Source organism: Bombina bombina, chromosome 6 (genome assembly GCF_027579735.1).
Source record: "Bombina bombina isolate aBomBom1 chromosome 6, aBomBom1.pri, whole genome shotgun sequence".
NCBI classification, from domain to species: domain Eukaryota; kingdom Metazoa; phylum Chordata; class Amphibia; order Anura; family Bombinatoridae; genus Bombina; species Bombina bombina.
The window spans coordinates 881,770,522-881,792,598 of NC_069504.1; the positions used below are offsets into that span (position 1 = coordinate 881,770,522).

At 41.3% G+C, this 22,077-nt stretch overlaps 1 protein-coding gene across 2 annotated transcripts in view; it reads left to right on the forward strand.

The window, feature by feature from the left end:
* The window catches only part of TFR2 (transferrin receptor 2), a 158,154-nt gene extending 151,437 nt beyond the window's left edge, over positions 1-6,717 (forward strand). For both annotated transcript variants that reach the window (XM_053718376.1, XM_053718377.1), the window contains one exon: positions 4,986-6,717. In XM_053718376.1, the coding sequence (XP_053574351.1) occupies positions 4,986-5,228 (243 nt within the window). In that variant the 3' untranslated portion in view covers positions 5,229-6,717. The remainder of the gene's footprint in view (positions 1-4,985) is intronic.
* The last annotated feature ends 15,360 nt before the right edge of the window (positions 6,718-22,077 follow it).

Here is a 22,077-nt window from a genome sequence, read left to right on the forward strand (position 1 = left end):
GCTGCTCCTGCCTTGAAATTTCGAAAGGCACGAAAATTAGACTGTTTGGCCTTTGATTTGGCCCTGTCCTGAGGAAGGGTATGACCCTTGCCTCCAGTAATGTCAGCAATAATTTCCTTCAAGCCAGGCCCGAATAAGGTCTGCCACTTGAAAGGAATGTTGAGTAACTTAGACTTTGAAGTCACATCAGCTGACCAGGATTTAAGCCATAGCGCCCTACGCGCCTGGATGGCGAATCCAGAATTCTTAGCCGTTAGTTTAGTCAAATGAACAATGGCATCAGAAACAAATGAGTTAGCTAGCTTAAGCGTTCTAAACTTGTCAATAATTTCCTCCAATGGAGCTGTATGGATGGCCTCTTCAAGGGCCTCAAACCAGAATGCCGCCGCAACAGTGACAGGCGCAATGCATGCAAGGGGCTGCAAAATAAAACCTTGTTGAATAAACATTTTCTTAAGGTAACCCTCTAATTTTTAATCCATTGGATCTGAAAAAGCACAACCGGGATATTGGTATGCTTTGCTAAAGTAGAAACTGCTCCCTCCACCTTAGGGACCGTCTGCCATAAGTCCCGTGTAGTGGCGTCTATTGGAAACATTTTTCTAAATATAGGAGGTGGGGAAAAGGGCACACCGGGTCTATCCCACTCCTTGCTAATAATTTCTGTAAGCCTTTTAGGTATAGGAAAAACGTCAGTACACACCGGCACCGCATAGTATCTATCCAGCCTACACAATTTCTCTGGAATTGCAACTGTGTTACAGTCATTCAGAGCAGCTAATACCTCCCCAAGCAATACACGGAGGTTCTCAAGCTTAAATTTAAAATTAGAAATCTCTGAATCAGGTTTCCCCGAGTCAGAGATGTCACCCACAGAATGAAGCTCTCCGTCCTCATGTTCTGCATACTGTGACGCAGTATCAGACATGGCTCTTACAGCATTTGCGCGCTCTGTATCTCTCCTAACCCCAGAGCTATCGCGCTTGCCTCTTAATTCAGGCAATCTAGATAATACCTCTGACAGGGTATTATTCATGATTGCAGCCATGTCCTGCAAGGTAATCGCTATGGGCGTCCCTGATGTAATTGGCGCCATATTAGCGTGCGTCCCCTGAGCGGGAGGCGAAGGGTCTGACACGTGGGGAGAGTTAGTCGGCATAACTTCCCCCTCGACAGAACCCTCTGGTGATAATTCTTTTATAGATAAAGACTGATCTTTACTGTTTAAGGTGAAATCAATACATTTAGTACACATTCTCCTATGGGGCTCCACCATGGCTTTCAAACATAATCAACAAGTAGGTTCCTCTGTATCAGACATGTTTAAACAGACTAGCAATGAGACTAGCAAGCTTGGAAAACACTTAAAACAAGTTTACAAGCAATATAAAAAACGTTACTGCGCCTTTAAGAAACACAAATTTTGTCCAAATTTGAAATAACAGTGAAAAAAGGCAGTTACACTAACGAAATGTTTACAGTGTATGTAACAAGTCAGCAGAGCATTGCACCCACTTGCAAATTGATGATTAACCCCTTAATAACAAAAACAGAATAATAAATGACAAAAACGTTGTTTTTTTTTTTTTTTTTAAACACAGTCACAACTGCCACAGTCTACTGTGATTGTTACCCTCCTCAAACACGACTTTGAAGCCTTTTGAGCCCTTTAGAGATGTCCTGTATCATGCAGAGGGAAGCTGAATGTCTCTGTCAGTATTTTTAGCTGCACAGAAAAGCACTAAAATAGGCCCTTCCCACTCATATTGCAACAGTGGAAAGCTTCAGGAAACTGTTTCTAGGCAAAAATCAAGCCAGCCATGTGGAAAAAACTAGGCCCCAATAAGTTTTATCACCAAACATACAGTTGCAAGAAAAAGTATGTGAACCCTTTGGAATGATATGGATTTCTGCACAAATTGGTCATAAAATGTGATCTGATCATCATCTAAGTCACAACAATAGACAATCACAGTCTGCTTAAACTAATAACACCCAAAGAATGAAATGTTACCATGTTTTTATTGAACACACCATGTAAACATTCACAGTGCAGGTGGAAAAAGTATGTGAACCCCTAGACTAATGACATCTCCAAGAGCTAATTGGAGTGAGATGTCAGCCAACTGGAGTCCAATCAATGAGATGAGATTGGAGGTGTTGGTTACAGCTGCCCTGCCCTATAAAAAACACGCACCAGTTCTGGGTTTGCTTCTCACAAGAAGCATTGCCTGATGTGAATGATGCCTCGCACAAAAGAGCTCTCAGAAGACCTACAATTAAGAATTGTTGACTTGCATAAAGCTGGAAAGGGTTATAAAAGTATCTCCAAAAGCCTTGCTGTTCATCAGTCCACGGTAAGACAAATGGTCTATAAATGGAGAAAGTTCAGCACTGCTGCTACTCTCCCTAGAAGTGGCCGTCCTGTAAAGATGACTGCAAGAGCACAGCGCAGACTGCTCAATGAGGTGAAGAAGAATCCTAGAGTGTCAGCTAAAGACTTACAAAAGTCACTGGCAAATGCTAACATCCCTGTTAGCGAATCTACAATACGTAAAACACTAAACAAGAATGGATTTCATGTAAGGATACCACAGAGGAAGCCACTGCTGTCCAAACAAAACATTGCTGCACGTTTACAGTTTGCACAAGAGCACCTGGATGTTCCACAGCAGTACTGGCAAAATATTCTGTGGACAGATGAAACCAAAGTTGAGTTGTTTGGAAGAAACACACAACACTGTGTGTGGTGAAAAAGAGACACAGCACACCAACATCAAAACCTCATCCCAACTGTGAAGAATGGTGGTGGGGGCATCATGGTTTGGGGCTGCTTTGCTGCGTCAGGGCCTGGACGGATTGCTATCATCGAAGGAAAAATTAATTCCCAAGTTTATCAAGACATTTTGCAGGAGAACTTAAGGCCATCTGTCTACCAGGTGAAGCACAACAGAAGATGGGTGTTGCAACAGGACAATGACCCAAAGCATAGAAGTAAATCAACAACAGAATGGCTTATACAGAAGAAAATACGCCTTCTGAAGTGGCCCAGTCAGAGTCCTGACCTCAACCTGATTGAGATGCTGTGGCATTACCTCAAGAAAGCGATTCACACCAGACATCCCAAGAATATTGCTGAACTGAAACAGTTCTGTAAAGAGGAATGGTCAAGAATTACGCCTGACCGTTCTGCACGTCTGATCTGCAACTACAGGAAACATTTGGTTGAAGTTATTGCTGCCAAAGGAGGTTCAACCAGTTATTAAATCCAAGGGTTCACATACTTTTTCCACCTGCACTGTGAATGTTTACATGGCGTGTTCAATAAAAACATGGCAACATTTCATTCTTTGTGTGTTATTAGTTTAAGCAGACTGTGATTGTCTATTGTTGTGACTTAGATGATGATCAGATCACATTTTATGACCAATTTGTGCAGAAATCCATATCATTCCAAAGGGTTCACATACTTTTTCTTGCAACTGTATATAAAAAACGATTAAACATGCCAGCAAACGTTTTAAAATACACTTTTATAAGAGTATGTATCTCTATTAATAAGCCTGATACCAGTCGCTATCACTGCATTTAAGGCTTTACTTACATTACTTCGGTATCAGCAGCATTTTCTAGCAAATTCCATCCCTAGAAAAATATTTTAACTGCACATACCTTATTGCAGGAAAACCTGCACGCTATTCCCCCTCTGAAGTTACCTCACTCCTCAGAATATGTGAGAACAGCAAAGGATCTTAGTTACTTCTGCTAAGATCATAGAAAACGCAGGCAGATGATTCTTCCAAATACTGCCTGAGATAAACAGTACACTCCGGTACTATTTAAAAATAACAAACTTTTGATTGAAGAAATAAACTAAGTCTAAAACACCACAGTCCTCTTAAGACCTCCATCTTAGTTGAGAGTTGCAAGATAATGACTGGATATGGCAGTGAGGGGAGGAGCTATATAGCAGCTCTGCTGTGGGTGATCCTCTTGCAACTTCCTGTTGGGAAGGAGAATATCCCATAAGTAATGGATGATCCGTGGACTGGATACACTTAACAAGAGAAATAATAAAATGAGAATTAAGCAAATTTGATAATCGAAGTAAATTGGAAACTTTTTTTGAAATTGTATCCTCTATCTGAATAATTAAATTTTTGTGGGGGGTTTATGACCCTTTAATGACTTTTAACTTCCTGTATGCCAACATTAATTTGCTTATATCAGTTTTGTTTCTAGGCATAAATTGAAATGATATCCTTTACAAATAGTATTACAAAACATGAAACACTTTAAGAATACACACACTATTATATAATTATTATTAAAATATACATATAAATATTGTTACAACATGTATTTAATCCTCAAATAGTATAAATATAAGTATTAAAGTCATAATTGTATAAATATATTGTTTAGAATGATGAAGAAATATATATTAGCTAAACATGGGAGTTTGAAATAAATGTAAGCTAAATAATTCAGTAAATTGTAATAAATATACAGGTGAAGAACAAATGCACAAAATGAGTCTTTTATACAATCAAGATAGAATTGCAAAACAACATATTCTGAGACACTAATTTACTTCTGAAACTACCAAGTTGCTGAATGTTAAATGAAAATGTGGGTAGGGTTATGCATTACACTTAACAAAAGCTTTATGCACTTGTAAAACAGAAGGAGGAAGCATGAATAGCTGGAAAAGCCATATGTAGTTCATGCCAGGTGAATTTATTAATGTTTTTCAGCTTCACTTCAATGCTAACAAAGTAAATTCACTCTAATAGATTTATAGATTATGAAAAGGTAGCATTGAGTACAGAAGAAATTAGATAAACTCTGAGGAAAAGTGGTAAAATGTTTTATATGTTGAACAGCTCACAGGTAGGGATGTGAAACATAATGTTAAGAATGTGGAGAATATTATTTCATATTCAGTTAAAGTGAATGACATATTTTCTTTCTGTCTACACCAGATGGAATATTACTTCCTGTCTGAATATGTCTCTGTGATTGATTTCCCATACCGTCATATTATCATTGGCCAAGGTGAACATACTCTTTCAGCTCTGATCGAGAACCTCAAGATCCTAAAAGAAAAGCCAAATGACATAAAAAATGACCTCATTCGCAAGCAACTTGCTCTCATCACATGGACTTTAAAGGGAGCAGCAAATGCAATAAGTGGGGAGGTCTGGGATATTCAGGAAAAGTTTTAGAGTGTGAACCTTAGCCCTCAACAGGAAATCATATAAAACTACTGACTAGATATATACAATCTGGACATTTAAAAGGGTATAATGATCGATGTAGATTTAAAAAAAAAAAAATATATGGATATACTCATCACAATTATGGACTGCAGTTTGTACACAATACAGTTATGTAGGGTGACATGTTTTAGCAATAGTACTTCAAATGCTGATTTGATAATTCTCCTGGGGATCTAAGTTTTTTTTTGTCTATTGTATGTTTTAATTTATCAGTGACAGTGATCACTATAAATATAACTGTAATATTTTTTTTATAACTAAAACAATGAATATTCCTGTGTTTATTAACAATTGTGCTATACTACAACTACTAAGAAACAACAATACCCATGTGTAGCGGTTTCAGAAATATTTAACGACACAAAAAGCTGTTTCAGAGGATAGGCCTACAAAAAAACCTTAAAGGGACATTATGTTTCTCCTTAATGTGTTCCCAATTACTGATACCAGCTGAAGAGTATTAAAAGTATTGGAGATTGCCCCTTTATATTTATTGTTGTATCTTAAATGGGTGTGGTGGGGAAGTACAATGAGCAAAACTAATTATTCCTGAGACAACTCTCACCCTCATTAGGAGATTGGCTTATCCTTCTTTCTTTTATTTACATTGTATTTCTAAAGAAAATACTGTAGTATTCATATTCTCAGTATATGTGGTAGTTTCATTAGGCAAAATCAGCTATTTAAAATAAAAGTAAAACGGATCATTAGGAACGCATTAAAGGGGAGCAAAGCACAATGTCCCTTTAGGTACCAAATGATTATTCAAATCTCCCCCCCCCCCCACCCCCCGGAGACACACTGGGACTGTGCAAGTCTTCACAGAAATAGAAAACAAAAAGGAATAAACAATGGCTCAGTAGCTTGTTCTTTGGTTGATCACCACCTGGGGAAGCCTCTTTTAGCCCAAATGTGCTTTTCACTATTTCAGTCTGATCTCTCCTAAAAAGGACAGTGAAGCCCTGAAATACCAGGCAATTCTCCTCTAAGCAATGAATATGGCAACCCCAGACGATTGCCTCTGCCTTTTGTGGACCTTGTGAGTGAGGTGCAGCCATATCCCTCTTTCCTGTGGAAATCTTACCACTCATACCCAGACCTACCAGTCTACTATGGGAACAGGAGAGACTAATAGTAATCACGGCATACAATATCTTCAATACTCTGTTTATAAACCGGTCACTTCTCCATTGTCCTATTAATTACAGCTGCTGTAACAATTAAAGTACCATATACAGGTGCAGAAATTAAGTTGTTAGTAAAGTTATTTTCTTTTATATTTTATAAATTTAATGTAGCTAATTACTCAGCAATACAGCTTCATATGTTTTACATTTGCAGCTACATAAAATATTTGTATGAAAATACAAAATGGCTAATTTGCATTGTTAAGTTTTAATACATTTTGCAGTTAAATAAACTTTGCAAACATTGATGTTCTAGTTTTGTATAAATGTATTTATTTAATAAACTGTAGTTAAGTTTAAAGGGACAAATTACCATTGTTTACAAATAGCTCCTTTACCCTTGTATCTGCATTTAAAATACCTGATTTTGCATATGGTATCCTTACTTATACTAAAAGTTTCCATAGTTAAGTAGTGCTATAGAAAAGCTGTGTAAAAATAGCCAGCAGAAGAAATTACATTCTCAGCAGGGTTTTTTTTTAATTTATTCTCTCTAAGTACTGGCCTTTGGTATATAAAGACAGAATATAAAGAAGTATATGTGTGTACAGAAAGTGATAAAATAATGAGATCTGATTTTACCTGCAAGCTAAACTCATTTTGGCAGATTAGAGTGGCTTTTTAACCGTAACATGTGAGCGAAAAGAGGTATTCATCGCAGGTGTTTGTGCGAGTCAGGTTTTATGCTCATATTACAAGTTGAAAGTAAATGCAATCGCTTGTGCACAATTGAAGTTAACACGCATCAGGTAAGCACAACCTCATAGCGCTGGTTAACTGTTTTGCAAAACAAAAGTGTCACAAAACACATAAAAAATACATTACAAAGTACAATTACACTCATAGTAACGCCATCTAATAAAAATTATTTTTTAACAGTCCACGGGTTCATCCATTACTTGTGGGATATTCTCCTTCCCAACAGGAAGTTGCAAGAGGACACCCACAGTAGAGCTGTCTATATAGCTCCTCCCCTAACTGCCACCCCCAGTCATTCGACCGAAGACAAGCAAGAAAAAGGAGAAACTATAGGGTGCAGTGGTGACTGTAGTTTAAAAATAAAAAACACCTGCCTTAAAGTGACAGGGCGGGCCGTGGACTGGATACACCACAAGGGAAAGAAATTTATCAGGTAAGCATAAATTTTGTTTTCTCTTGTAAGGTGTATCCAGTCCACGGGTTCATCCATTACTTGTGGGATACCAATACCAAAGCTTTAGGACTCGGATGAAGGGAGGGACAAGGCAGGAACTTAAATGGAAGGCACCACTGCTAGTGTGAGTGTATGTGTGTGTGCTAGTGTGAGTGTATGAGTGCACATACTATTATATGTTTATATTATTCAAGGTTAGTTAAGATAATAGTGATCCTTTTGCTTCATTTATTTTTCTCCTTTTAACATTCTGTTTGGTAGTTCGTCAGAAGTCATTTTTCCACTAATGGGTTAATTATTTAATAAAGTATTTACAAAGTTTTTTAAAAAAACATAATTTATTCTTACCTGATAAATTTATTTCTCTTGTAGTGTATCCAGTCCACGGATCATCCATTACTTGTGGGATATTCTCCTTCCCAACAGGAAGTTGCAAGAGGATCACCCACAGCAGAGCTGCTATATAGCTCCTCCCCTCACTGCCATATCCAGTCATTCGACCGAAACAAGACGAGAAAGGAGAAACCATAGGGTGCAGTGGTGACTGTAGTTTAATTAAAATTTAGACCTGCCTTAAAGGGACAGGGCGGGCCGTGGACTGGATACACTACAAGAGAAATACATTTATCAGGTAAGCATAAATTATGTTTTCTCTTGTTAAGTGTATCCAGTCCACGGATCATCCATTACTTGTGGGATACCAATACCAAAGCTAAAGTACACGGATGATGGGAGGGACAAGGCAGGAACTTAAACGGAAGGAACCACTGCCTGTAGAACCTTTCTCCCAAAAACAGCCTCCGAAGAAGCAAAAGTGTCAAATTTGTAAAATTTTGAAAAGGTGTGAAGCGAAGACCAAGTCGCAGCCTTGCAAATCTGTTCAACAGAGGCCTCATTTTTAAAGGCCCAGGTGGAAGCCACAGCTCTAGTAGAATGAGCTGTAATCCTTTCAGGGGGCTGCTGTCCAGCAGTCTCATAGGCTAAGCGTATTATGCTCCGAAGCCAAAAGGAGAGAGAGGTTGCCGAAGCTTTTTGACCTCTCCTCTGTCCAGAGTAAACGACAAACAGGGCAGATGTTTGACGAAAATCTTTAGTAGCCTGTAAGTAAAACTTCAAGGCACGGACTACGTCCAGATTATGCAAAAGACATTCCTTCTTTGAAGAAGGATTAGGACACAATGATGGAACAACAATCTCTTGATTGATATTCCCGTTAGAAACCACCTTAGGTAAAAACCCAGGTTTGGTACGCAGAAACTACCTTGTCTGAATGAAAAATCAGATAAGGAGAATCACAATGTAAGGCAGATAACTCAGAGACTCTTCGAGCCGAGGAAATAGCCATCAAAAACAGAACTTTCCAAGATAAAAGTTTAATATCAATGGAATGAAGGGGTTCAAACGGAACTCCCTGAAGAACTTTAAGAACCAAGTTTAAGCTCCACGGGGGAGCAACAGTTTTAAACACAGGCTTAATCCTAACCAAAGCCTGACAAAATGCCTGGACGTCTGGAACTTCTGCCAGACGCTTGTGCAAAAGAATAGACAGAGCAGAGATCTGTCCTTTTAAAGAACTAGCTGATAAGCCTTTGTCCAAACCCTCTTGGAGAAAGGACAATATCCTAGGAATCCTAACCTTACTTCATGAGTAACTCTTGGATTCACACCAATAAAGATATTTACGCCATATCTTATGGTAGATTTTCCTGGTGACAGGCTTCCGAGCCTGTATTAAGGTATCAATGACTGACTCGGAGAAGCCACGCCTTGATAGAATCAAGCGTTCAATCTCCATGCAGTCAGTCTCAGAGAAATTAGATTTGGATGATTGAAAGGACCTTGTATTAGAAGGTCCTGCCTCAGAGGCAGAGTCCATGGTGGAAGAGATGACATATCCACTAGGTCTGCATACCAGGTCCTGCGTGGCCACGCAGGCGCTATCAGAATCACCGATGCTCTCTCCTGTTTGATTTTGGCAATCAGTCGAGGGAGCAGAGGAAACGGTGGAAACACATAGGCCAGGTTGAAGAACCAAGGAGGTGCTAGGGCATCTATCAGCGTTGCTCCCGGGTCCCTGGACCTGGATCCGTAACAAGGAAGCTTGGCGTTCTGGCGAGACGCCATGAGATCCAGTTCTGGTTTGCCCCAATGATGGACCAGTTGAGCAAACACCTCCGGATGGAGTTCCCACTCCCCCGGATGAAAAGTCTGACGACTTAGAAAATCCGTCTCCCAGTTCTCTACGCCTGGGATGTGGATCGCTGACAGGTGGCAAGAGTGAGACTATGCCCAGCGAATTATCTTTGAGACTTCTAACATCGCTAGGGAACTCCTGGTTCCCCCTTGATGGTTGATGTAAGCCACAGTCGTGATGTTGTTTGACTGAAATCTGATGAACCTCAGTGTTGCTAACTGAGGCCAAGCTTGAATATTGCTCTTAACTCCAGAATATTTATTGGGAGGAGTTTCTCCTCCTGAGTCCACGATCCCTGAGCCTTCAGGGAGTTCCAGACTGCGCCCCAACCTAGAAGGCTGGCATCTGTTGTTACAATCGTCCAATCTGGCCTGCGAAAGGTCATACCCTTGGACAGATGGACCCGAGAAAGCCACCAGAGAAGAGAATCTCTGGTCTCTTGATCAAGATTTAGTAGAGGGGACAAATCTGAATAATCCCCATTCCACTGACTTAGCATGCATAATTGCAGCGGTCTGAGATGCAGGCGCGCAAATGGCACTATGTCCATTGCCGCTACCATTAAGCCGATTACTTCCATGCACTGAGCCACTGACGGGCGTGGAGTGGAATGAAGGACACGGCAAGCATTTAGAAGTTTTGATAACCTGGACTCCGTCAGGTAAATTTTCATCTCTACAGAATCTATAAGAGTCCCTAGGAAGGAGACTCTTGTGAGTGGTGATAGAGAACTCTTTTCCACGTTCACTTTCCACCCATGCAACCTCAGAAATGCCAGAACTATCTCTGTATGAGACTTGGCAATTTGAAAGCTTGACGCCTGTATCAGGATGTCGTCTAGATACGGAGCCACCGCTATGCCTCGCGGTCTTAGAACCGCCAGAAGTGAGCCCAGAACCTTTGTAAAAATTCTCGGGGCAGCGGCCAAACCGAAGGAAAGAGCTACAAATTGGTAATGCCTGTCTAGAAAGGCAAACCTTAGGAACCGATGATGATCTTTGTGAATCGGTATGTGAAGGTAGGCATCCTTTAAGTCCACAGTGGTCATGTACTGACCCTCTTGGATCATGGGTAGGATGGTCCGAATAGTTTCCATTTTGAATGATGGAACTCTGAGGAATTTGTTTAAGATCTTTAGATCCAAGATTGGTCTGAAGGTTCCCTCTTTCTTGGGAACCACAAACAGATTTGAATAAAATCCCTGTCCTTGTTCCGTCCGCGGAACTGGATGGATCACTCCCATTACTAGGTGGTCTTGCACACAGCTTAGGAATGCCTCTTTCTTTATCTGGTTTGCTGATAACCTTGAAAGATGAAATCTCCCTTGTGGAGGAGAAGCTTTGAAGTCCAGAAGATATCCCTGAGATATGATCTCCAACGCCCAGGGATCCTGAACATCTCTTGCCCACGTCTGGGCGAAGAGATAAAGTCTGCCCCCCACTAGATCCGTTTCCGGATAGGGGGCCGTTCCTTCATGCTGTCTTGGGGGCAGCAGCAGGCTTTCTGGCCTGCTTGCCCTTGTTCCAGGACTGGTTAGGTTTCCAGGCCTGTCTGGAATGAGCAACAGTTCCCTCTTGTTTTGAAGCAGAGGAAGTTGATGCTGCTCCTGCCTTGAAATTTCGAAAGGCACGAAAATTAGACTGTTTGGCCTTTGATTTGGCCCTGTCCTGAGGAAGGGTATGACCCTTGCCTCCAGTAATGTCAGCAATAATTTCCTTCAAGCCAGGCCCGAATAAGGTCTGCCCCTTGAAAGGAATGTTGAGTAATTTAGACTTTGAAGTCACGTCAGCTGACCAGGATTTAAGCCATAGCGCCCTACGCGCCTGGATGGCGAATCCGGAATTCTTAGCCTTTAGTTTTGTCAAATGAACAATGGCATCAGAAACAAATGAGTTAGCTAGCTTAAGCGTTCTAAGCTTGTCAATAATTTCATTCAATGGAGCTGTCTGGATGGCCTCTTCCAGGGCCTCAAACCAGAATGCCGCCGCAGCAGTGACAGGCGCAATGCATGCAAGGGGCTGTAAAATAAAACCTTGTTGAATAAACATTTTCTTAAGGTAACCTTCCAATTTTTTATCCATTGGATCTGAAAAAGCACAACTGTCCTCAACCGGGATAGTGGTACGCTTTGCTAAAGTAGAAACTGCTCCCTCCACCTTAGGGACCGTCTGCCATAAGTCCCGTGTAGTGGCGTCTATTGGAAACATTTTTCTAAATATAGGAGGTGGGGAAAAGGGCACACCGGGTCTATCCCACTCCTTGCTAATAATTTCTGTAAGCCTTTTAGGTATAGGAAAAACATCAGTACACACCGGCACCGCATAGTATCTATCCAGCCTACACAATTTCTCTGGAATTGCAACTGTGTTACAGTCATTCAGAGCAGCTAATACCTCCCCAAGCAATACACGGAGGTTCTCAAGCTTAAATTTAAAATTAGAAATCTCTGAATCAGGTTTCCCCGAGTCAGAGATGTCACCCACAGACTGAAGCTCTCCGTCCTCATGTTCTGCATACTGTGACGCAGTATCAGACATGGCTCTAACAGCATTTGCGCGCTCTGTATCTTTCCTAACCCCAGAGCTATCGCGCTTGCCTCTTAATTCAGGCAATCTAGATAATACCTCTGACAGGGTATTATTCATGATTGCAGCCATGTCCTGCAAGGTAATCGCTATGGGCGTCCCTGATGTAATTGGCGCCATATTAGCGTGCGTCCACTGAGCGGGAGGCGAAGGGTCTGACACGTGGGGAGAGTTAGTCGGCATAACTTCCCCCTCGACAGAACCCTCTGGTGATAATTCTTTTATAGATAAAGACTGATCTTTACTGTTTAAGGTGAAATCAATACATTTAGTACACATTCTCCTATGGGGCTCCACCATGGCTTTCAAACATAATGAACAAGTAGGTTCCTCTGTGTCAGACATGTTTAAACAGACTAGCAATGAGACTAGCAAGCTTGGAAAACACTTTAAAACAAGTTTACAAGCAATATAAAAAAACGTTACTGCGCCTTTAAGAAACACAAATTTTCCCAAATTTTGAAATAACAGTGAAAAAATGCAGTTACACTAACGAAATTTTTACAGTGTATGTAATAAGTTAGCAAAGCATTGCACCCACTTGCAAATGGATGATTAACCCCTTAATACCAAAAACGGAATAACAAATGACAAAAACTTTTTTTAAACAGTCACAACAACTGCCACAGCTCTACTGTGGCTTTTTACCTCCCTCAATACGACTTTTGAAGCCTTTTGAGCCCTTCAGAGAAGTCCTGGATCATGCAGGAAGAAGCTGGATGTCTGTGTCTGTAATTTTTGCTGTGCAAAAAAACGCCAAAATAGGCGCCTCCCACTCATATTACAACAGTGGGAAGCCTCAGGGAACTGTTTCTAGGCAAAATTCAACCTAGCCATGTGGAAAAAACTAGGCCCCAATAAGTTTTATCACCAAACATATGTAAAAAACGATTAAACATGCCAGCAAACGTTTTAAAATACACTTTTATAAGAGTATGTATCTCTATTAATAAGCCTGATACCAGTCGCTATCACTGCATTTAAGGCTTTACTTACATTACTTCGGTATCAGCAGCATTTTCTAGAAAATTCCATCCCTAGAAAAATATTTTAACTGCACATACCTTATTACAGGAAAACCTGCACGCTATTCCCCCTCTGAAGTTACCTCACTCCTCAGAATATGTGAGAACAGCAAAGGATCTTAGTTACTTCTGCTAAGATCATAGAAAACGCAGGCAGATTCTTCTTCTAAATACTGCCTGAGATAAACAGTACACTCCGGTACCATTTAAAAATAACAAACTTTTGATTGAAGAAATAAACTAAGTATAAAACACCACAGTCCTCTTACGACCTCCATCTTAGTTGAGAGTTGCAAGAGAATGACTGGATATGGCAGTGAGGGGAGGAGCAATATAGCAGCTCTGCTGTGGGTGATCCTCTTGCAACTTCCAGTTGGGAAGGAGAATATCCCACAAGTAATGGATGATCCGTGGACTGGATACACTTAACAAGAGAAATAATAATTTTTATGAATTGATTAGGGTTATTGTTGATTATGTGTTGTTTAGGTAATGTAATAATAATAATATCTTTTCATGGATCGTAATTTTTAATGTATTTTTAAATGTATTTTTATGAAATGACATATATTTACCTATGTGTCTAGTATTAATTTATGTAACATCTGCATATGTATTTTTTTTATATATAATTACTGTATGGTAATATGAAACGGTTTATTTTATGTTCATATAATAATGGGTTACCAGGATATTACTGCAATAGACCATTAGAGGGCGCTGTCCCCTTGTGTATAAATTTTCAGCTAATTGCTATCTCACTACATCTTACTCCGGACGAAACGCGTAGGGATATCGTCTAGTGCTTTGCCCTCATTGACAGTTCATGCAGCCTGAGAGGTTTAGGCCTAAAGGGGGACGTTCCGGATCCTATGCTTCACAGTGACGTCAGACGCCAGCTTGTGTTCGGCGGTCCTTTCCAAATCTGGACACTTCTGCCTGTTAATCGGGACTCAGACTGCCACTGCCTTTGATCTTCATCTGCGAATTTTACTGTGCTTACTTAAGTGTAAGTTTTTATGTTTATTGTATCTGCATACTGTATTAAAAATCTCAAGTATTTTTGCGCTTCTTGTACTCTTTTGCCCATGGGTTCAAACGGAACCCCCTGAAGAACTTTAAGAACTAAATTGAGACTCCATGGCGGAGCAACAGGTTTAAACACAGGCTTAATTCTAACTAAAGCCTGACAAAAAGCCTGAACGTCTGGGACATCTGCCAGACGCTTGTGCAACAGAATAGACAAAGCAGTTATCTGTCCCTTTAAGGAACTAGCGGACAATCCTTTCTCCAATCCTTCTTGGAGAAAAGACAAAATCCTAGGAATCCTGATCTTACTCCATGAGTAGCCTTTGGATTCACACCAAAAAAGATATTTACGCCATATCTTATGATAGATCTTCCTGGTGACAGGCTTTCGAGCCTGAATCAAGGTTTCTATGACCGACTCAGAGAAACCCCGCTTTGATAAAATCAAGCGTTTAATCTCCAAGCAGTCAGTTGTAGAGAAATTAGATTTGGATGCTTGAATGGACCTTGAATCAAAAGGTCCCATCTCAGTGGCAGAGTCCAGGATGGCAGAGATGACATGTCCACCAGGTCTGCATACCAAGTCCTGCGTGGCCACGCAGGTGCTATCAAAATCACCGAAGCTCTCTCCTGTTTGATTCTGGCAATCAGACGCGGAAGGAGAGGGAATGATGGAAACATATAAGCCAGGTTGAACGACCAGGGTACTGCTAGAGCATCTATCAGTACTGCCTGAGGATCCCTTGACCTGGATCCGTAACGAGGAAGATTGGCGTTCTGACGAGACGCCATCAGATCCAATTCTGGTGTGCCCCATAGCTGAACCAGTTGAGCAAACACCTCTGGATGGAGCTCCCACGCCCCCGGATGAAAAGTCTGACGACTTAGAAAATCTACCTCCCAGTTCTCCACCCCTGGGATATAGATTGCTGATAGATGGCAAGAGTGAGTCTCTGCCCATCGGATTATCCTGGAAACTTCTATCATTGCCAAGGAACTCCTTGTTCCCCCCTGATGATTGATATAAGCTACAGTCGTGATGTTGTCCGACTGAAACCTGATGAATCCGGCCGAAGCCAGCTGAGGCCACGCCTGAAGAGCATTGAATATCGCTCTTAATTCCAGAATATTTATCGGTAGGAAGGCCTCCTCCTGAGTCCACAAACCCTGTGCTTTCAGGGAATTCCAGACTGCACCCCAGCCCAGTAGGCTGGCGTACGTCGTCACAATAACCCATGCTGGCCTGCGGAAACACATTCCCCTGGACAGGTGATCCTGTGACAACCACCAAAGAAGAGAGTCTCTGGTCTCTTGATCCAGATTTATCTGAGGAGTTAAATCTGCATAATCCCCATTCCACTGTTTGAGCATGCATAGTTGCAGTGGTCTGAGATGCAAGCGAGCAAACGAAACTATGTCCATTGCCGCTACCAAAAGTCCGATTACCTCCATACACTGAGCCACTGACGGCCGAGGAATGGAATGAAGAGCTCGGCAGGTGGTTAAAATCATTGATTTCCTGACCTCCGTCAGAAATATTTTCATGTCCACCGAATCTATCAGAGTTCCCAGGAATGGAACTCTTGTGAGAGGAATAAGAGAACTCTTTTTCACGTTCACCTTCCACCCATTAGAAAGGTCAACACTAAGTCCGTGTGATACTTGGCAAGTTGGAAAGTCGACGCTTGAATTAGGAAGTCGTCTAGATAAGGCGCCACTGCTATGCCCCTCGGCCTTAGGACCGCCAGAAGGGACCTTAGCACCTATGTGAAGATTCTTGGCGCCGTGGCCAACCCAAAGGGAAGAGCCACAAACTGGTAATGCCTGTCCAGAAAGGCAAACCTGAGGAACTGATGATGATCTTTGTGGATAGGAATGTGTACATACGCATCCTTTAGATCCACGGTAGTCATATATTGACCCTCCTGGATCATTGGTAAAATAGTCCGAATGGTCTCCATCTTGAAGGATGGAACTCTTAGGAATTGGTTTAGGATCTTAAGAATTGGTCTGAAGGTTCCCTCTTTTTGGGAACGACAAACAGATTGGAGTAGAAACCTTGCCCCTGTTCTGTTTTGGAACTGGGCAGATCACTCCCATGGTAAAAAGGTCTTCTACACAGCGTAAGAATGCCTCTCTTTTTGTCTGGTTTACAGACAATTAAGAAAGATGGAACCTCCCCCTTGGAGGAGAATCTTTGAAATCTAGGAGATACCCCTGGGTTACAATTTGTACGGCCCAGGAGTCCTGAACGTCTCTTGCCCAGGCCTGAGCAAAGAGAGAAAGTCTGCCCCCTACTTGATCTGGTCCCAGATCGGGGGCTACCCCTTCATGCTGTCTTAGTGGCAGCAGCAGGCTTTTTGGCCTGTTTACCCTTGTTCCAAGCCTGGTTAGGTCTCCAGGTTGGCTTGGATTGAACAAAGTTACCCTCTTGCTTTGCAGCAGGGGAAGAGGAAGCGGGACCACCCTTGAAGTTTCGAAAGGAACGAAAATTATTTTGTTTGGTCCTTGTCTTATTTGACTTATCTTGAGGGAGGGCATGACCCTTCCTTCCAGTGATGTCTGAAATGATATCTTTCAGTGCAGGCCCGAATAGGGTCTTACCTTTGAAAGGGATGGTCAAAAGCTTAGATTTAGATGACACATCAGCTGACCAGGACTTAAGCCATAACGCTCTTTGTGCTAAAATGGCAAAACCTGAATTCTTTGCCGCTAACTTAGCAAGATGAAAAGCCGCGTCTGTAATAAAAGCATTAGCCAACTTAAGGGCCTTAATTCTGTCCAAAATATCATCTAGTGGGGTCTCCATCTGAAAAGCCTCTTCTAGAGCCTCAAACCAAAAAGCAGCTGCAGTGGTTACCGGAACAATGCACACTATAGGTTGAAGAAGAAAACCCTGATGAACACATATTTTCTTTATGAGACCCTCTAACTTTTTATCCATAGGATCAATGAAAGCACAACTGTCTTCAATAGGTATAGTTGTACGCTTAGCCAGAGTAGAAATAGCTCCCTCCACCTTAGAGACCGTCTACCATGAGTCCTTTATGGTGTCAGAAATGGGGAACATTTTCTTAAAAACAGGAGGGGGAGCGAACGGAATACCTGGTCTATCCCACTCCTTAGTAACTATGTCTGAAATCCTCTTAGGGACCGGAAAAACATCAGTGTAAACAGGAACCTCTAAATATTTGTCCATTTTACACAATGATTGTGACCCTAACGACAATAGGGTCACAATCATCCAGAGTAGCTAAAACCTTCCTGAGCAATAAACGGAGGTGCTCTAGCTTAAATTTAAATGCCGTCATATCTGAATCTGTCTGAGGGAACATCTTTCCTGAATCAGAAATCTCTCCCTCAGACAGCAAATCCCTCATCCCTACATTGTGAGGGAATATCGGATACGGCTACTAAAGCGTTAGAAGGCTCAGCATTTGTTCTTAACCCAGAGCTACTGCGCTTCCCTTACAACCCTGGCAGTTTAGATAAAACCTCTGTGAGGGTAGTATTCATAACTGAGACCATATCTTGCAAGGTGAAAGAATTAGACGCACTAGAAGTACTTGGCGTCGCTTGTGCGGGCGTAACTGATTGTGACACTTGGGGAGAACTAGATGGCGAAACTTGATTTACTTCTGTCTGAGAATCATTTAATGCCAAATTCTTATAAGTCAAAATATGCTGTTTGCAATTTATAGACATAGCAGTACAATTGGGACACATTCTTAGAGGGGGTTCCACAATGGCTTCTAAACAAATTGAACAATGAGTTTCCTCAGTGTCAGACATGTTTAACAGGCTAGTAATGAAGCAAGCAAGCTTGGAAAACACTTTATTTAATGAAAAAAACACAATTTGCAAAAACGGTACTGTACCTTTAAGAGAAAAAAAAGGCATACACAAACTGCAAAACAGGTTAAAACTGCTTCAAAAATTCTGACATTTTAAAAGTGTCCCCACTAAGCTTTAGAAGGATTGCACCACAAGTAAAAAAGCAATAGACCCCCAAATGAAAAAACCGTATTGATAAGTGTCTAAAACCGGTTAAAACCCCTGTTAGCACCTTGCCACAGCTCTGCTGTGGCCCTACCTGCCCTTAGGAAGCGATAATATGGTGTTTAAAGCTTCAATTAGTCCCTCAGAAGACTCTCAGGACCTCAGGAGAAGTTGCTTGCTGCTTGTAAATGTAGGCCCCTCCCACCTCACTCAATGTTGCTGGGGCCTACACAAAACTAACAAACCCTGCCTGAAAGCCATGTGGGTTATAAACAACCCCAAAGAACCCTCAAGCAAATGTCCCATAAAACAAAAAACCGTTACTCACAGACACAAAAACGTTTGTCCCAAATTCACATAACAAACTGAGTTCCCACAAAAAATTAACCCTTTATGCAAGCTAGTAAAAACCTCTGATAACACTAGGATTCCTGCTTACCCTTCCCCTAATGGGGCACTGTCAGCTTTTCTGAGTTAACACAGTCTCTGCAGAAAATATGACTGAACATACCTCATTGCTGTATAGCAAGAAACAGTTCCTCACACTGAAGTTTTCCTGTACTCCTCAGCTCATGTGGGAACAGCAGTGTACCTTAGTTACAAATGCTAAGATCTTCATCCTCCAGGCAGAAATCTTCATCTATGTCCTGCCTGAGAGTAAATAGTACAACACCGGTACCATTTAAAAATAACAAACACTTGATTGAAGATAAAATAAAACTAACAGTTTAACACTTCTTCTCTTTACTCTTCCTGCTTAGAGCCAGCAAAGAGAATGACTGGGGGTGGAGTTAAGGGGGGAGCTATATAGACAGCTCTGCTGTGGTGCTCTCTTTGCTACTTCCTGTCAGGAAGGACAATATCCCACAAGTTAGGATGAATCCGTGGACTCGGTACATCTTGCAAAAGAAACCTGTGTTTTTCGCCGCCAATTTAGCAATTTGAAAGGCGGCATCTGTAATAAATGAATTAGCTAGCTTGAGAGCCTTAATTCTATCCAAAATGTCCTCTAAATGGGTCTCAACCTTCAGAGACTCTTCTAGAGCATCAAACCAAAAAGCTGCTGCAGTAGTAACTGGAACAATGCAAGCTGTCGGTTGTAAAAGAAAACCCTGATGAATAAATAATTTCTTTAGAAGACCCTCTAACTTCTTATCCATAGGGTCTTTGAAAGCACAACTGTCCTCAATAGGTATAGTTGTACGCTTAGCCAGTGTAGAAATAGCTCCCTCCACCTTAGGGACCGACTGCCAAGAGTCCCAAATGGTGTCTGATATGAGATACAATTTCTTGAAATTAGGAGGGGGAGAGAACGATATACCCGGTCTGTCCCATTCCTTTTTTTTATAATTTCCAAAATTCTTTTAGGAACCGGAAAGACATCAGTGTAAGTAGGAACCTCTAGATATTTGTCCATTTTACACAAATTTTCTGGTGGTATCACAATAGTGTCACAATCATCCAGAGTCGCTAAAACCTCCCGAAGTAACAGGCGGAGGTGTTCAAGCTTAAATTTAAAAGACATGACGTCCGAATCTGTCTGAGGTAACATATTTCCTGAGTCTGAAAGTTCTCCCTCAGACAGTAATTCCCTGACCCCCAACTCAGAGCCCTGTGAGGGTACATCGGAAATAGCCAATAAAGCATCAGAGGATTCAGTATGCACATTAATACTTGACCTACTGCGTTTACCCTGTAATACTGGTAATTTAGATAATACCTCTGTAAGGGTAGTTATCATAACAGCAGCCATATCCTGCAGAGTAAAATAAGTAGACGCACATGAGGTACTTGACGTCGCTTGTGTGGGCGTTAAAGGTTGTGATACTTGGGGAGAATTGGATGGCATATCCTGATTCTTTTCAGACTGAGAATCCTCCTTAGGCACACTTTCATTACCTAAAATATGCTTCTTACATTCAGTACAAGAGGTACACAAAGTAAGGGGGGGTTCCACAATGGCTTCTAAACACATAGAGCAATTAGTTTCCTCAATGTCAGACATGTTGAACAGACTAGTAATAACCACAATAGTCGTAGAACACTTTATTTATTGATTTCAACATTTTTTTTAAAAATGTGTACTGCGCCTTTAAGAAATAAAAAAGCGCACAAATTTTCCTAAACTGCCTAAAACGTTATATAGCGCTTCACAATTAAATATACAGATTCAATTTGGCCAAAAATTATTGCACCCTATAAGCAAAGGGTGTAATTAACCTCTAAAAGACATTTTATAGCAAAAAAAGTAAATTTATGCTTACCTGATAAATTAATTTCTTCTATGGTACGACGAGTCTACAGATTCATCCTTTACTTGTGGGATATTATCCTCCTGCTAACAGAAAGTGGCAAAGAGCACCACAGCAGAGCTGTCTATATAGCTCCTCCCTTAGCTCCACCCCCCAGTCATTCGACCGAAGGTACAGGAAGAAAAAGGAGAAACTAAAAGGTGCAGAGGTGACTGAAGTTTAAAATAAAAAAAATATAATTTGTCTTAAAATGACAGGGCGGGCCGTAGACTCTTCGTACCATAGAAGAAATGAATTTATCAGGTAAGCATAAATTTACTTTTCTTCTATAAGGTACGACGAGTCCACGGATTCATCCTTTACTTGTGGGATACAATACCAAAGCTACAGGACACGGATGAACGGGAGGGACAAGACAGATGGCTAAACAGAAGGCCCCACTGCTTGAAGAACTTTTCTCCCAAAAATAGCCTCCGAAGAAGCAAAAGTATCAAATTTGTAATATTTGGAAAAGGTATGAAGCGAAGACCAAGTCGCAGCCTTACAAATCTGTTCAACAGAAGCATCATTTTTAAAAGCCCATGTGGAAGCCACCGCTCTAGTAGAGTGAGCTGTAATTCTTTCAGGAGGCTGCTTCCAGCAGTCTCGTATGCCAAACGAATGATGCTTTTCAGCCAAAAAGAAAGAGAGGTAGCCGTAGCTTTTTGACCCCTACGTTTTCCAGAATAGACAACAAACAAAGAAGATGTTTGACGGAAATCTTTGGTCGCTTACAAGTAAAATTTCAAAGCACGAACCACGTCCAAGTTGTGCAACAGACGCTCCTTCTTTGAGGAAGGATTAGGACACAGAGAAGGAACAACAATCTCCTGATTAATATTCTTATTAGTAACAACCTAACGGCTAGATTTAGAGTTGGGCGGTAGCCGTCAAAACCAGCGTTAGAGGCTCCTAACGCTGGTTTTTACCGCCCTCTGGTATTTGGAGTCAGTCAGGAAAGGGTCTAACGCTCACTTTGCAGCCGCAACTTTTCCATACCGCAGACCCCCCTACGCCATTTGCGTATGCTATCTTTTTAATGGGATCTTTCTAACGCCGGTATTTAGAGTCGTGTCTGAAGTGAGCGTTAGAAATCTAACGACAAAACTCCAGCCGCAAAAAAAAGTCAGTAGTTAAGAGCTTTCTGGGCTAACGCCGGTTTATAAAGCTCTTAACTACTGTGCTCTAAAGTACACTAACACCCATAAACTACCTATGTACCCCTAAACCGAGGTCCCCCCACATCGCCGCCACTCTATTCAAATTTTTTAACCCCTAATCTGCCGTCTGCACGCCGCTGCAAGCTACGTTATACTTATGTACCCCTAATCT